Source organism: Atractosteus spatula, chromosome 11 (assembly GCF_055471065.1).
Source record: "Atractosteus spatula isolate fAtrSpa1 chromosome 11, fAtrSpa1.hap1, whole genome shotgun sequence".
NCBI classification, from domain to species: Eukaryota; Metazoa; Chordata; class Actinopteri; order Semionotiformes; family Lepisosteidae; genus Atractosteus; species Atractosteus spatula.
This window is the reverse complement of record NC_142716.1, coordinates 40,583,702-40,600,805: the sequence shown is the minus strand read 5'-3', so window position 1 is coordinate 40,600,805 and position 17,104 is coordinate 40,583,702. Positions and strand designations below refer to the sequence as shown.

Sequence of the window (17,104 nt, the reverse complement as noted above, 5' to 3'; positions counted from 1 at the left end):
TCTCAGATGTTTTTGAAAATAGCACAGGACTGAGTATGTCCTTGACAGTTTATAAAATGAATTGAACAGACTGGACAAAAAAGCTCAGATGATAAAGAAGTCACTGTATTTAATTTTTGATAATATAAAATTAATAGATACCATTACTCCTCCTCCTCCCTCAACTACTGCTTATGAAGTGAAATAACCCACTTTCATTACATGCTTAACATTAAATTAAACCCATGTAATCCAGATGATTATTATATCACACTGTAGGAAATAAGCAGGGGAGAGCATTTTATTTAAAGTCAACGCACAAGCAGATTAAAATATTTTAAAAGGTATTTTGACTTATGTACATCTGCTAGACAATTTAATCCAAATTTCTACAGTATTATTGATGTTTATGTTTTACAGAATTTTCTGTTCCTCATTTCTTGAACAGACTCATGGTGTAAACCGGATGCCTGGCTTCAGTAAAAAGTTTCATGTATGCAGGCCATAATAATGAGGCATTTTATTTCTTAACACAAAACTAACAACACAAGTTGGAATGGAATTTAATCCTATGCACGTTTACACTGAAGTTACTGATTGGCAGGTATATAGCTGGGGCCAGAGAATAAAAAAAACACAACTTGATTCATCTTGAGTGAATACACCTGCCAATTAATTGCATTTCTGTCAGTATAAAATAAACTATGAGACAGCGCAGTACTGAACAATTCTTGGCTAAGGAACTATGTCCTCTTTAAAGAAAGGAAATACTTTATCTTCAAAGAAAACAAACATTACTGACAGGTCTAAAAAATGGGTAGGCAGCTATTTCTCAATATGTGTGTTCATTACATTCTCCTGGAAAGTGTTTCATTTTTTTCACAAATTAAAGGGTGAACAATGTAATTGCAAAAGTTTTTTTTTAATATGATTGATTCTAAGAATTTTTCCCCATGCCTCTGGGGAATGTATAGTAAGATTTTTTTAAGCATAACATATCCAGTATATGTCCAGTACATGTATATGGAATAACTTATATAGCCGATAGAAACAAAAGAATTGACAGTAAGCAACATTTTTGTTTTTCACCATGAAGCAGTATCAATATGCATTGTCTGCATACAATGTTTATGAGCTTTATTGTGGTTGTTTTAATCAGCAGCTAAAAAAATACCTTTTAATATGTTTATTAAATAAATGCAGAGGAATTTATGATACCGATGACTGAATTTGACCTTGAAATTGTAAACAGTCTCAAAGAGGATGAAGAGAAGCATATCAGCTCCGAATCCAAAATTATAATGAGTCATTTATTAATGATTCAAAATCCACTGGCATATTGTACATCTAATTACTTAGCCCAGAAAACAAACAATTAACCATCCAGTATAAACAGTAATTGGGATTAAAATTAGATCATATGCCTATCATCGCAGAGAAATAATTAGTAAACTAGTGTCCAGTAAGTGCATCCAATTTTGGAAACAACAATGTACTTTCAGAGCTGACTAAAATGTTGATTAGCTAGGAATTATGCAGTAACAAGATCTATCTTTATCTTTAGATAAATCATAAGATGGAAAAGCACCTGGATCTTTTCAGAGCAGAATGTCTCAGTGCTTCTTACTAAACAACCATCCCTTTTTTCCTTCTCAGATTTTGTACACTGATCTGAACACACAGTAATTACTGTAAAACAATTAGACATGGAGCGAAAGAGAGATTTATATGCAGTCAGCCTCATGGAACCAGAGGTCCAAAAACATTGAACTAGTATGAAGTTACAAATAAAGGGAACTACAGACATGTACAGTAGTTGACATTTATTAAAATTAACTTTCTAATTTAGTCAATTTTCATCATATGCTTGGAATTTAGGAAAAATGTCAAATAGGAACTGACATTAGAAGTCACTGTTTTAAAACAGATACTGTCTTAATGATCATCTTGATTTTATCAAAGCTAATTTGAAAGATTGAACTTATTTATATAAGATGTGCTAAGATGAACTTAAAAAGAAAAGGCAAAAATTAAATGCATTCACATTTGTATCTAGCTGACCTGCTTAACTTAAAGTTTCATATTTAATATTGGTTTCCAGCTCACAATCTTTGAAACAATACTGCTCTCAATTTTTTCCCTGGTAAATATGTTTTTCTGCTGCCATTTGTGTTCCTGCAATCTTTAAATAAGCAGACCCCCTTTCAGTATCACTATAAAATGCATGTTATAGCAGTTTCACTATACCAATGCATGTTGGTAAACACCAATCATGGTCACCATAAAACGAAACATTTTAAGAATTGTAGCAAAAGCACACCATTGCTTTTGTTACCCCCAACTGATTTTTAAAAGCAGTGGTTTTCAATGTGCTCCAATTTTTCAGTGGCTTTGAAAAAAGTTTAAAAGCTGCAAAAAATACAATGTGTACCAGGTGTTTGGCAGAATAATGTTTACATTATGTCAAAATAAATAAAAAAAATCACAACATTTAAGAGAATTAGAGCATAAAACAAATAACAGAAAAGATTCAAGTGTAGTTCAGGTGGGTAGCTGTGTCAGTATGCGTAGGCTGCAAAGGAACAATTAATAGGTTTACTCCATGCTGAAGAACGAAGAAAGAAAACACAACGTTTCGGCTGTGGAGCCTTCTTCGGGTGTGAGAAAGACAGGGCAGACTGCAAAGATTAAATAGCATAGTAGGAGAACAAAAGCTGGGAGAGTGGAGGAGGCGGGAGCAGGGGAGAGGCAGAGAGGCTGCTCAGGTGGTGTTAAGTGCAGAGAGGTGAAGAGAGGTGTGAAGTCGAAACCTGCATGTGAATAGAGAAGATTACACGAAAACAAGTCTGTCATTGAGAGAAGGGGAAGGTGTGAACCAAGTTTCAGAATAATTTTTAAAGAAATCTTTAATCATCACAGCCCTAACATGTTCTACTCTCGATCCACCCACCCACACCCTTGTAGATTCCAAGATTCAAGTGTAGTCTGACTATGGGTCTCATGTTGCCACAACAGTCTAAAATTGATTAATTTTACTGCTGTGATAAAACAGAGCCAGATGTGATATACTGAATTATTTCCATTTACACTAATTTATCACAGAGGGCATTAATGTTGTTCACATCCGTGTTAGTGTATGTGTGCAAATACTGTGTTTGAATTTCACAGATAATTAAGCCTTTGGATTCCATCTGGGCTTCATCGGCAATTTTACTGATGAATATTACAATTATATTCCCTATGCATTCTTCTGACTATAATGTGATTGAAACTAAAGTTCTCCCTTCAAGGCGAGTACTTCACAGTTTAGGGAAGAGCTACATTTAAGTTGCCTCAAAAGCTAAAGAAAGCAAATAAATATTAATTACTAAATAGAGGGAATATATATTATTGTACTGCTAGAAGCTAATGCAACAATTACTGTAGCAAAATGCTGCCCTGTAAAAAATGTTGTAATAAGCCAGATTTCCAGAGAATTTCCAGACCAATGCTGTAGTACACTAATCAGGCATCTGAAACAATCTAGCATCCCAAAAGCCCCCCCCCCCTTAATTCAATTAGTAAAATATTTCATTTCTTGCTTCTCCTCAAAATCTTGCGTAGTGGGGCTGCTGGTGGATAACGACTGCTAAGTGTCCCCCAGATGGGGTGATATGTAAAGCACTTTGAGAACCTTTGGGATTAAAAGTGTTATATAAATGAAAGGAATAATTCTATTCTTATCATCACCTTTAGAGGAAACTTTTGTACTTTCCTGGGAGCTTTAAATGTAAGCAGGGAAATCTCTATGCACAAAAGCAGACAGAGTGACTACAATTCTAATCCAATCCCTAAGAGTTATGTATGCTTGCCTTCAGTTCTTCCAGGTCTGGTCTCTCCATGCTGACTACAGCAGCCAGCAGCTGATCCTCCAGCCCATCCCTGGTGACAGTGAAGTTAATGAGGGTGCACTGGGCCTGCATCTCAGGCTGGTAGTGGGGATTTGCCAGTTTGGTATGAAGAATTAGGCGAAAGTTTGGGTTATACTCACACTCTTTATCACCAATTTTAATGAACCTGAAAAAAACAAAAAACAGAAAAATTACATAAAATAACAATGTACCTCAAACATTCCAAGAAAAATTATCAAAGTGAATCATATGAAATTCTTCAAGCCCATTGCACATCAGAGTTGCCAATTAGATGACTGGGTCTCACAAATAAAATAAGTAATAAGACTGGGTAACATCTGGTTACTCAGAATTGTGGTGTAAATCAGCAGAAGATACAGATATTTCAAAAATAAATAAAAAAACATCATGTTATAGAGATATGCCAACGAAACATCAAGGTATAAATGATATTTTCTAAAATGCTCACCTTCCTTTCTTTATTGTCTCTCGACCGAGCAAAGGCCCCAAAACTGGATCAACTGTTTCTTCCAAATTTTCTATCAAAACTACCTCACCAGCAGATAAGGCTCTTTCCATGGAATCCAAGTAACTGAGTGAAAAAAGTGAAATGCGAAAGAAACAGGAATATTTTAGTTGTAATTTTAATACTGTATCAGTAGCTGTATGAAGACAATAATAATTATATCCTGATATAGTTTTCTTTATAACACAAAACAACAACAAAATAACACAAAAAACAAGCAAAAAACAAAGTATTTCTTGTATTTCTTGTGTCAAATACCTATTAACTACCAAACAGGCTACATGGTATGAAAGGCTTCCTAGCATTTGTACCCTTTTATATTTTTCATATGTACAGTATACAGCTATTTTTCTGATTTTCTGTTTACCACTCCACAATACTGAATTGTATAATTCCATTATATAATATTTGATCAATAGTGGTCACAGCTATAACTAAAAAACACAAAAGAGCACAAAAAGAGTCTATGCTTTACCCTCTCTGGCCAATCCTAATCACTCTGAGGTCTTCTCCATACTTATTCTTGATCCACTTGATACCCTGCAGTTGTGGATCCACCATCAGGGGCCAGCGTTCGCAACTAGTAAGAATGGTCGCGTTCTCAGTAGACATCCTATCAGCAGGGAGGCCTTCATTCTGCCAGGCTGCTATGTCTGCATCATCTGTCAGCATTGTCAGGGGATCTAGTTCTGGAGTCACTGGAATGGGGACCTACAGTATGAATGCAACATTTTTCTGTTAACAGAAATTGAGTGCAATTTCCCAATAAAATGTTTATTTGTAGTCTTTTATTATGCAGGGTGCAACATCACTGATCACTACATGCATGTCCTGTTTATGAATACTTAAGAAATACTCTTTAATTGAGTCGCATTGGAATTGTTTCCACGCTACTACATTTCTTGTTTTAATATACAGTATACATTCATAAGATGTATTACAAAATACAACACTTGTGTTCCCTCCCCACATGTTTATATTTCAAAGCTTTGCAGTATGTATATTTACACATGTAAATATAAATCTCAGGTATTCATCCAAATCAGCTTACAACTGCACCTATTTATATAGTCGGGTATTTTCTGGAACAATTTAGATGAAGTACAGTGCTCAAAGATACAACGGCAGTGTCTCACCTGCAATTTGTTACCAGTTCCCCAGCAGTTACGAGTCCAGAATTCTATTCATTTATCAGGCAACTGTACAGTAAGTATCACATACTGAAGAATACAATGTGTTCAAGTTAAATCACTTGAGCAAATTATATTCTCCTTTATTTGACTAAAAGACTCCAAAATGTGTGAAGTCTTTCAACAGAAGCCAAAGACAGGAAAGATGGAAGAGGTGGAGGTACAGCAAAAACAAAAAGAATTCAGACATAGGAATGTAACCTAGATTAATTAATGGAATCAGAATTTATACCAATATATATATAAAAAAGCATTCAGTGATAAGAGTACGCTACAAAACACTACATTTAGAAAATACTATTCTAATATAAGAAAACCAGGAATGTACTAAGTGAGTAAAATGAAAGCCGTGATCATGATATTAAGTAACAAATAAAGGTTTATTCCATGCTGAAAAGAGAAGAAAAGAAACACAATGTTCGGCTGTGGAGCCTTCTTCAGGTGTGAAGAAGATAAGTTAAGTCGTTTTAAAATAATTTACAAAAAGCAGCTATAGGTAAGGTCATGGATTAACTTCGAAGCACTCAAATGATTGCATTTGATATCAAATGGCTGTTCCGCGTTTACTCCTATGGCTTAAGAAAGAAACAAAACATGGGCCTCAATGTTCCGCCCCAAATAAATGATGCATTCTGAAGCAACACTGCAATCTAGTTAAACATAATCACAGGTGACTTTACAAGATAATCTTTTTGTTTTGTTTATGTCTGTGTGGATAATCATTGTTTTTTTTTAATTAAGCACATTCTCAAATTAAACAGGTTCCTGTGAGCTCTCCTAATTAATGCTACTCACAAGTCAACAGACTGTGCAGAGGTGAAAACACCAATGGTCTTGTGGATAGTCATTCCACTATATTTACTGTGTTTACATCTTCTCATTACCACGTCTGTAAAAACATTTAATTTTATTCATTAGAATATTCAAATGTCTGATTTCAAAAAGAACAAAAAAAAACAGAACTATTAAATATTTTCAGTATCTAAACAACTAAGAAAGTTATCAAGAAAAGAAAGAAACACCTCCATGGTCTAGTAAATCTGCAGACTAATGGGATTTAAAATTAATTTATCCAGTGCTTGGAATTTATGCTTTGCCTTTCTGATTAGACATTCTGAGGCAGGATAAGGAGTTTAAATATTTATTTTTTTTCCTGTTGAAGTTCGATTTTCTAAGTGCATGGACATTTTAATATTTAATACAGTAATTCTATTTCCCAACAACACTGTGTTCTTCAGATGACTGAAATAATAAAAAAGTAATAAACTCTCAGGTCCTAAACACTGGAAATAAAAATTAAATTAAAACTTAGCCAACTGTAAAGCTTTAACCGTTGAAGTAATGAACCAGTGCATTATGTATTTACTTTGACATTTACACAAATACTTTTTCGAACTTTTTCAAGAATTTTTAGAATGTTCATGTTTTCTTAATTTCAGCAATGTCAGAAACACAGTAGTTATTTTTCAACTTATGAAACGCATTTGCATTATAAGGCTTAGGAACAGAAATACTTCTCCCTACCAATATATTAAAAAAATAATAGTATGTTAAACCAGGTCCAATGGCAATTATAGCTGTAAAACCTCACAACTTTAATTCCATTACAAGCTCACATCTGTAAATTTGTTGCACTTTCTGTATATGGCCTTATCAAAAAAAGGTGAAATCTGCTATTTTCACATTTGATTCAGCAGATTTTTACAATCTAATTTCTGTAATTTGTGGCAAAGTCTCTGAAAACGTTTGTTTTTTTTTTTTACAGCATTCTTTTTAGACTTCTCTGCTACTATACATTCTTATTTTACTGATATGGTGTGTTGTCATTTTGGTAGATGCACAGACCCTCATCATAAATTTCAATGTTGACAGTACACAATATGTATTGACAGGTAGCTCTTCAGAAACATTGTGGATTGTAGTCCACAGCATTAGAAACATGACAACACCATCATACTGTAAACTGCACACTAAACAGAAAGGCAAATATACCGTGGAACAAAGCATGCTGTCAAAATATAAACATCTTCCCTTTGGATGCAAACAGTGCATAGCAGGATTTATCACTGCACATGATGTGTGCCAAATATTTCACTTTCAATGCTATAGCCATATTTTCCCAATTACATATTAATTATTATATTGTAGGCAGTTGTCCTGCCATTATATTCATGTGTGTTCAACTTCTTACATTGTACACACTTGTGGAAACCCCCATATAGTCACAGAGCATCAGTGTGATGACACTTAGGACAGATATCACATTTGTTTTGATTTTTATTTCAAAATTCACCATGTTTGGTCTATCAAAATTTGTGGCCTTCATTGTTTGAGGTTTGGTGATTCAAAAATTAAGAAAAAAGCCTTTTAGAAGGCTTCATTTAAGCCCTACATCTGCCATTGACCTAAGGAAGTTTCTTATTTATGCCAAAAATGTCCGTCAACAGGTGAGAACTTATTAGAATTCTGCGGCAGTACTTGATGATGCTTCCTTCAATGTCTGATCTCTGTACAATGATTTGATTAAGTTTCCATTTTATGGGGCTTTACAAGTACTGTATGTAATTTCATCCACTCTTTAAAACTGAAAAAATTTAAAGTGGTCTAAGAAAGCAAAATATCAAACTCAATGAATTGTTATAAAGGATAAAGGATATTCAGAATGCAAATCTCAATCTCAAATCTGGACTTCTGACTCTACTTAGACCATTTAACAAGTTGCTGCAGTATGGCTGATATCCACTGACAGTAGCAAAGCTTGATTTTTAATCCATTTGAATTCTAAAGGGGAAATTTGCCCTTTCTTTCTTTGACCCCAAAACTCATATGTGTAAAATGATCTGATTAATAATTGCATGCCTTTTGAAAGATTAATTTTATTATATTTCCAGAATTCTTCTGATGATTAATTAATCAGCGTTTTTAACAATTGCAAATTCTCGGTACACAAACCAAACTGACCTTTAGTTGATGAAGGTATGGCCTCCACGTCTTATCCATTAATTCAACTCTGTACTTCTTGGTGAAGTATCCCAGGTAGGATACAAAAGCTGTTATCAGCAGGACATCTCCACACAGTGTGCTCTCCTGTTTCTGGAAATTACTGACCGCTTCAGCCCAACGCACATTTTCTGATGCAAGCCCTCCAACCTATAAAACAGGAAACAGCTTGGCCATTACTACACTTTTTCCTTATTTACTCAATCAATAATTAAATCTAGATTGTTCATGTTTTAAATGAATGTCCATAGAATATCAAATAAATATATTTCTAAAAAGCTATTTGTATGTAGTCCATATAATTTCAATATTACTACCAACAACAAGTATAATCATGGATCTCATGCTTATTTTAGATAATACTGAATCTAATGTGTTATCTTACTATGACAAATGAGATTTTAAGACTGAGAAAATTTAATTAAAAATCACTAAGACCCAATCCTAAAGTATGCTGGCAAGAAATTATTATTAAATAAAATATTAACATTGATTTTACTATTCCTTAAGATTATTTTTTATCACTTTTATTTGAATTATTTTTGTGCTCATTTAACCTTCCTGTAGTCTGCCATTAAAGTGGCTCAAATAAAATACTGGAGCAAACACATAGTTTGATTGGATTCTAAAATTTTAAATTTTCCCTTCAGAAAGTCTCTTCTCATGCATGAAAATGTTAATGATCTTTCACAGTGTAAAAAAATACCAATCACAAAGAGACCAATAATTTGTTCACAGGATTTTAAATTCAGTGGCAATTTAAATGCTTATGTCTGATGCGCATTTCTGAAACACATTTTTGTTGTTCAACTCACGCCAGACTCACTCACCAGTCGATTGGCAAGAGAGATGGTACGTGCTGTGGAATCTGCCTCTTGCTGGCACTTCAGCTTGTCAGCAGTAGCCTTCTCAAACTTCGCTGTCAGCTTCGCCAAGTTCTCATTAAGGTGCTATTAGAAAGAGAACTTTTTTTTCAGCTGACAGAGGATCTGAAGAAAGCTCAGGAGCTTGTATTACTTAAATACTCATTACATGGCAAAGATCAAATGGAGACATTTTTCAAAAGAATTATTTATCAAGTTTAGAAAATGCTTTGATGTATTCTTTCTTATGTTTAAAGGAACCTCACAGAAAACACAATATATTTTGCTGTGGTTTAGTTTGGATTCACCAAAACTGGAAATTTACTCACATTAGATCCCCTCTCCCACTATTCTAAAGCTTCTTCATTAAGTTTATAATGTACTTAAAAATTCACCTTAAAATGGTTAAAAACAAATTACATAAAAGGCCCTTTTTGAATGTTTTTTCTCAAGACAATTATTCCATTTTTACCCCTGGTATCCCCATGATTTTTTGCATTTTACTTACAGCGATTTTAGCTTTGATGGCAGCCAGCTTTTCCTGAGCTGCAGCCAGTTCAGCGTTGGCTTTACTCAGCGCCTGGCGCTTTGGTTCCACCTCACAGTACACCTCATAAAACTTTACAATATTTATCACCCAGGAGCAGAGTCCAGCGGCAGCATTTGACTTGGAGGTCACAAATTCAGGACTGAACTCCGGGTCCTGGAGGTAGGGCTGAATGGCCTTCAGACAGTTCTCATGGATATTCTCCTTGTTAAAGTTGATTAGAGAATCTAGGAAACTGTCCACTTTAGCCATCATGACCTTAGCTGCCTTCCAGCTCCGGTCCTTAGGAACTTTACCCCCCGGTGCCATGAGCACCATGACAGCAGCGGTGACATTAGTGACTGCTGCGACAGGTGAGCCGAAAGACTTCAACTCTGTCAGGTTATTCTGTGGGAATGAGAAATAAGAGTATTAATTAAGTACTAATGTCTCCCTTTTCAAAGTGGAGGCTTAAAATATGTGTCAACCTAGGAAGCACTTCTGAAGTCAGTAACAGCTTTTAAAAAATTACATCAAATGTAATGCAGCCCAAAAAAATGATTGTTTAATAATTCTGAGAAGGTCTATTGAGTTTAGTAGTTGAGATATAATTTGTAACTTTCAAATGCTTGTAAACAAGAGGAAAAAACATTAAGAAAAAGAAGAAGAATAGGCATAAATATCAAATATATGATACTGTTCATTTTAAATTAATATTCTAAAGAACTAAATAAAATCACTGAGAAGTAAATTCTAACACTTTTGCCATAGAGCTCTCTTAGGATAATGTTCTGATTGTTTATCTCCTGAGCAGTATTTAGATTTTTCCCCATTCAGCAAAATTTTCTATATATATCATTAAAATACCACGTGCAAAACAGAAATAAATGAAAGCACACCCTTTAGAAATTTAACAGGGAATCATAATATTCCGTTTTTAAAATTCCAAAGACTGTGATGTAATTATAATTAGGTTGTCTTTTCAATATTTTGTTTTGTATGTTTTATCATTGATTTGAGAATGTTAGTGAAAGCAGCGAAAAAAAAACAACCAGATGGACAAACATTCTCACTGTAATGAAAAGTACAGTACAGGTCATATGTCAACATTTGTCTGCTTTAAAAACCATTCCGAAAGAAAAGTGTAGAGAGTATGCTATAGACCACAAATGCAGATGTTGACTATAATTTAACACTTTATAATAACATTAGTCCTTAATATAGTGCTGAATCATAGTCAACAGTACACAGTCTTTAGATGATATTAATTAACTCCAAAAGAAGAAGTAGTTTGTATGGGACCCTTCAACTTTCCTCAGATAGACTGGGAAAGACCAATAGGAATGTCACCAGAAGGAACTGAAATAATACAAGTGATTTATTACTGCTTTCTTAACCAGTTTGTTGGAGAACCTGCAAGAGAAAATAAGTGTATAGATCTTGTCTTTTCAAACAACCAAGGTAAGCAAAGGTAAAACTAAGAACAATTAAGGAACATAAGTCATATTTGTAACGAACAGTTCTTTCCGGACCCTATGCGGACGACACAATTCGGAATAGTGAAGAAACACTGGGGGAAAAGCCATGCAGGAAACGGGGATCAAAACAGGGGGCGTGTCCTTGGTGCGCTGGTGTTCAGGGGGGTGAGTATGGGGCAAACAGTCCAGTAATAATCCAAATGGGAAATCCAAACACGAAAGGAGAAGTCCAAAACCGGGAGGTCCATCCAAAACCAGACAAGATAAAAACTAGAACCGGGTCGGAACCGGCGGAATGGGAACGGGAACGGAGATTAAAACCTTAATGGGACCAGGCGCTTCCAGGTCCCGGACTCGCACGATACGGAGATCAGATGCAGAGCTCGGATTAATGTCAGCGCCTGGCTTTTAAGGTGGGCTGGGAACAGGAAACAGGTGCACAAAATCAAGTCCAAAGTGAAAGGGCCGGAGCGCCCTTAAGGGGGGAGGGACTACAGTCGTGACAATATTACTGTATGTCATGCTTTGAAGTACGTGTTGCGTCCAAAGCAAAAGCTGACAAATTCTTGAAAGCAAACATGAAATAGAATGATAGAATATTAGATATGGTGTTGATTGAATGGCAAGAGTTAAACAGTTCTGCTTGAAGTAAATGACAAATTCATCCCAAAAGTGAGCAAATTAAAAGCTAAAAATGGAATCTCAAATTGTTCAACAAAGCAATTAGGAAAACTTAGGAAAAATTTCAGGGGGAAAGACATTTTTTAAATTAAAGATTAAAGAAGAGGAGTATAAAGAATTACAAGCATAGGTAAAGAAGGATATTAGAAAGGCCAAAAGAGAAATGGGGATATGCAGGCTAAAACTAAATAATTTATTTAAAAATATTTTTTGATATTATAGCCTTTTTACTTAATTATTTTGCCTTGAATACAGATGTCCACTAAGAAAAATGGTAGGTCACAGCTGGAATTCAGTTAGTTTCCTCCCAGGCATTTGAGGCTTGTCTTATGACCCAGACAGCTATGTTACCCTAACAGCTCACACAAAACGATCTATGCCACATTCCCCACCTCAAAATTTCTTCTCTAAATTCTCAGTGACTCACAGGCATCAGTCTCAGTAATCCAAGTCATGACACCTCCATTCAAGCCCCTAATCCACTGTCTCTCAGACATCTCCCAGTTTGCCAAACCTACACAACATTCAGGCAGGCAAACAAATCCAGTGAGCCAGACGTTCGGTCTTGTGACCCAGCTAGGCTGCAACATTTTACAAAAACTAGGGGGTTATGTCACCATAACAGGGTCACACTGAATGAGTCTTGTTAAATCTCCAACTTTCTAATTAAATGTATTTTACAATATTTTCTGTCATTGTACTACATTATTTAACAAACAAAACCTCATGAAACAGCATTTTAAAGACCGTTGACAGGAAGTGTAAAAGGGTATACAAATTAGCAGCACACTGGGCCTTTTTATCCATTAGTGAAACACTGTGCTCATACACTGGCTCACACTGTCACTTTCTTTAATTCAGCGTTAAGAATTCTTTTCAAGAGCTGATTAAGTTGGAACAGTTATCTAACCACCAAGGTAAAAAGAAAGAAAAGCTAAGACAGCCAATAGCACATTTAAGAAGCAAAACATCAGATGGTATATTTCCATATGAATATAAATATGAATGCATATGTTAAATAAGAGCAATATTAGTCATATTTATAAACAAAACATAATTTTAATATACTCACATATTCTATATATTCATATAATTAACCTGGATATTTAAGAAACAAGTGAATATCACCACAAAAAGCTTTCATATTTCTGTGGATATGTTAATTTTCTGGAAATGAATTTTCTTTAACCAAGCAGCTAGAGTTAAAATAGCAATGCAGCATAAGAACATTTGCCTAATAGAAGTGCTGTGGCATTCTATATTAATACATTTGAGTGGTTGTGTACAATATTATCATAAAAGCTAAAGAAATATAATTCAATATATAGTTCAAAATATAATTCAAATGCTACAATTATAGAGCCCCACATATCACTATTTGATAATGAGAAAGAAGAGTTTGTATGAATATTATTAAAAGGCTAGGAATAAATTATTTTTGCATTGCAGTGTCAATCTTACTAGAGATCTCAAAGCAGACATTTAAATGTTTTCCTTGAATCTGTATGCTATATGCATATTATACCATTACTATCTATTTGCTCAGTAGAAATTTTTATTCAAGCCGAAATAAAATGATACAGAATCATGTCATACAAGCATTGTTTCATGGATAACTACTGTACTGCATGCATTTCACAAATGCTCCACAGGACAGAGTTAATCAGCTTCTGTTCACAAAAGAACAAAATTAGATAAAACACAATGGATACTTAAAGAACAACAAAAGGTTGTATGAAACAAGAACACATAGGAAAAGTATATTATACAATCTTCGACTATGAATGGAAGAGTACCGTGGGTAGTAATAGCAATGGATTAGAGGCATCATAACAGCAATGCTAAGACATTTAATTAATTTTAATAAAATTAATGTTTAACTGAAAATCCATAGTGAAGCATAACATATTGTAAAGGGACCCTTGTTTAAAAGTTTGGTAGTAAAGGGAAGCAGAAGTTCTTGAGAGTCACCCAGAATTTCTCTCTGGTAATATATATATATATCATTAGACATTTGGACACAACGATCCACTAAACAATCCTTAATATTTGAAAAATTGGCTATGCAGTAACACACAGAGGAGATTTGATTTAGAACAGCAAATCATCTATATCTAACGTGTATGTGCACTCTTTCAGGCAGTGATGAAACTGCATGTGATGAAAGAGGCAGACACACACAAAGCTCTTACCTTGTTCAGGGTGTTCAGGGCTTCCTGAGCAGCAATGAGAGCTGGTTCAGCTTTGGCCAAGTCTTCCTCACAATCCTTCTGCTTCCTACTGACTTCCACTGCTATGAGCCCCACTTTCTGCTCCTCCTCATCAGCGATGGCCTTCTCCTTGCTCACTTTTTCAGTCTCCACCCCGACCACCTGGATCAGCTTGTCAGCATCTTCATTCTTCTGTTTCAGCTCCACTTCCTGTGCAGCCAGCTTGGCTTTCAGGTCATCCACCTGTTAGGACAAGATGGCCAAAATGTGGGATGTCTGATGAAACTCACACAGATGACTCCAAGGTTTAAGATAAATGCATATTGTCAGTAAGTGTAAAACCTCACTGAAGACTTTTCTTCAGCAATAACCACAGAAATGACATTCATATGCACTGTAACATCTTTGTAATTTACCTGAAGCTAACATGTAAATGGCACTGAAATATTTTTAGATACTTCTACTGTATATCCAATACTAATTGTTACAGTTATGCAATTCAGTTCTCATATTTTGCTCTCCTTGATTTGGTCAACTTTCTACCTTAAAACTATCATGCATTGTATGTATGTCACAAAATATTTCTGTAAGTGAAAAAAAATAAGGATACACTCAAAAATGAATAACACATTCAAACATATTCAACTACTAAAAGTTTTAGTTAGGAGCCATCTATGCAAGTTTATTACTCTAATATTTGATCTTATATTGTTCTGTATATTCATTTAAAAAGAGTACAATGTGTTAACACTGTATACATTGTGTATAGGATGATACATATTTAAGATTTAGTCATTATCCTATTATTCCTTATTCATAATCTGTTTCTGAATCACAGCAATAATGCCTGATTTTTAAATAAATTTTCCCATGACTTGGTTTCTATTTTTTTTCTAAATGTCACATTGGATTTTTAATAAAAATGCTAAAAAATGTCACTGCTAAATGTGACTAATGACTGAACGTACAGCAGCAGTAGTCATCTTTGCTAATAGAAAACTTTTTTCTATTTAAGTTGTGCTGAACAATGCTTCGTATTACTGCTCCTACTGGACTGAAGTTCCCTAAGGAGTAATTATCTGTCCATTAATGTTAACCTTTTTTCAGCATAAAAATAAATAATTGGTGCACTTTTGCTATTAAAAATGTTTAACCATATCTCTATCAAGCCTTTTTAATTATTGTACCTTTCTAAGATTTGAGGAAATTTTAATTGAAAGAAAATTTTAATTTAAAATCAAAGGACCTTAATAATCAAACCTGTAATAATGTACTGTAGCTTGTGAAGAACAAACTGCTGTTTTTGAACAAAGAAAACAAAAATACTTTAAAATTAAAATAAAAAAGCAACTATCATTTCTGGTCATCTTTATATATAAAGAATATACATTTTTTCCAATTTTGCTCTTTAGATAAATATTAAATATGTAGTGCATAATGTATGTTTCAATTCATACAATATTAAAAAGCAAAAGGTACAAAACGTTTTAGAAGAAAAGTGCTTAAAATACTGCCTCTTTCATATTTCATATCTGAACCAAACAGCTGCTCAGATTGTGTCATTTAAAAATAATTTGAGACACTCCACTTTCACCATTCTCTCAAGAAGCTAGAACACCTAGTCCCAGTAATATTAGCACTCACTAGCAGTTTTCAAAATTATTTACAGTGGTTCCTAACTCAACTGTTAGTGAATCACAGTCTTTATCATTTTTTATTATTGGTCCCATAAGTAATTCCTAGCCTAATCAGGTTTAAGGATAAAGAATTATAGAAGTATCAGTTGTGTTGTAGTAGTAATTAAGCCATTACCAATGCTCTTGAATGTGCAGCATATTAACAAGTTGAAGAAACTGAAATTATAACAAAGCTATTCCAAGCCAGTAACATTTACAGATAAACATCAAAATTCAGAAACAGGCTTACACTTTCACACAAAAACTTAAGTTGATAACTCATCCATCCTTTTTCTCACAGCTTCTTCCATTTTAGGGTCATAGGGGAGCCGGAGCCTATCCCAGCACACAATGGGTGCAAGGCAGGATATACACTGGATGGGATGCCAGTCCATCACAGAGCACACACAGACATGCACACCAGGTCCAGTTTTCCCAGAAGCTAATTAACCTACCAGCATGTCTTTGGACTGTGGCATGAAACCGGAACACCCAGAAGAAAATGCATACTAACAATGGGAAACCATACAAACTCCATGCAGATAGCACCCTAGGTTTAGAATTGAACCCAGGGTCCCAGTCCTACAAAGCAGCATGCTAACCACTGTGCCAACATGCCACGTGCCAAGTTGGTAAATTTTTTTTTAAAATTTTAATCTGACAATAAGGAATGTTTAACCAAGGAAACCCTTGTACTGTATGTTTATTAGAATATTCTTTGGCTATATGCAGATATGTACAAAAAATACATATGCAATGTCATTCGTTTGGTGTACAGGCACAGCCACTGTTACTGTACTTGACACTAATTTATATGAATTTAGATGGCCATGTCCTTAAATTATTCTTGATATTGTCAAACACGCAGCCTATGGAATTTATTTTTAAAGTATTGCCAATTAAACAAATGAAAAATGCCTATAAGGCATTTAAGGCCTATATAAGGCCTATAAGGCCTATAAGGAATGCAAACCTTTTTGATGTTTTGAGTCTGATCATTTGATTATAACAAGATATGTTAGAATAGGATTAATCTAGTTGGCAGTACCTCAGCAATCCAATCTGCGATACTGCTCACATAACCT

At 34.5% G+C, this 17,104-nt stretch overlaps 1 protein-coding gene across 1 annotated transcript in view; it reads right to left on the bottom strand.

The window, feature by feature from the left end:
* Nucleotides 1–17,104, bottom strand: part of dnah9 (dynein, axonemal, heavy chain 9) — a 148,567-nt gene that overhangs the window by 49,765 nt on the left and 81,698 nt on the right. Inside the window, exons 49-55 of the mRNA XM_088928171.1 lie at nt 14,326–14,586; nt 9,957–10,382; nt 9,416–9,535; nt 8,547–8,735; nt 4,871–5,106; nt 4,339–4,461; nt 3,831–4,035 (exon numbers count right to left, since the gene is read on the bottom strand). Coding sequence (XP_088784297.1) covers nt 3,831–4,035; nt 4,339–4,461; nt 4,871–5,106; nt 8,547–8,735; nt 9,416–9,535; nt 9,957–10,382; nt 14,326–14,586 — 1,560 coding nt within the window. The remainder of the gene's footprint in view (nt 1–3,830; nt 4,036–4,338; nt 4,462–4,870; nt 5,107–8,546; nt 8,736–9,415; nt 9,536–9,956; nt 10,383–14,325; nt 14,587–17,104) is intronic.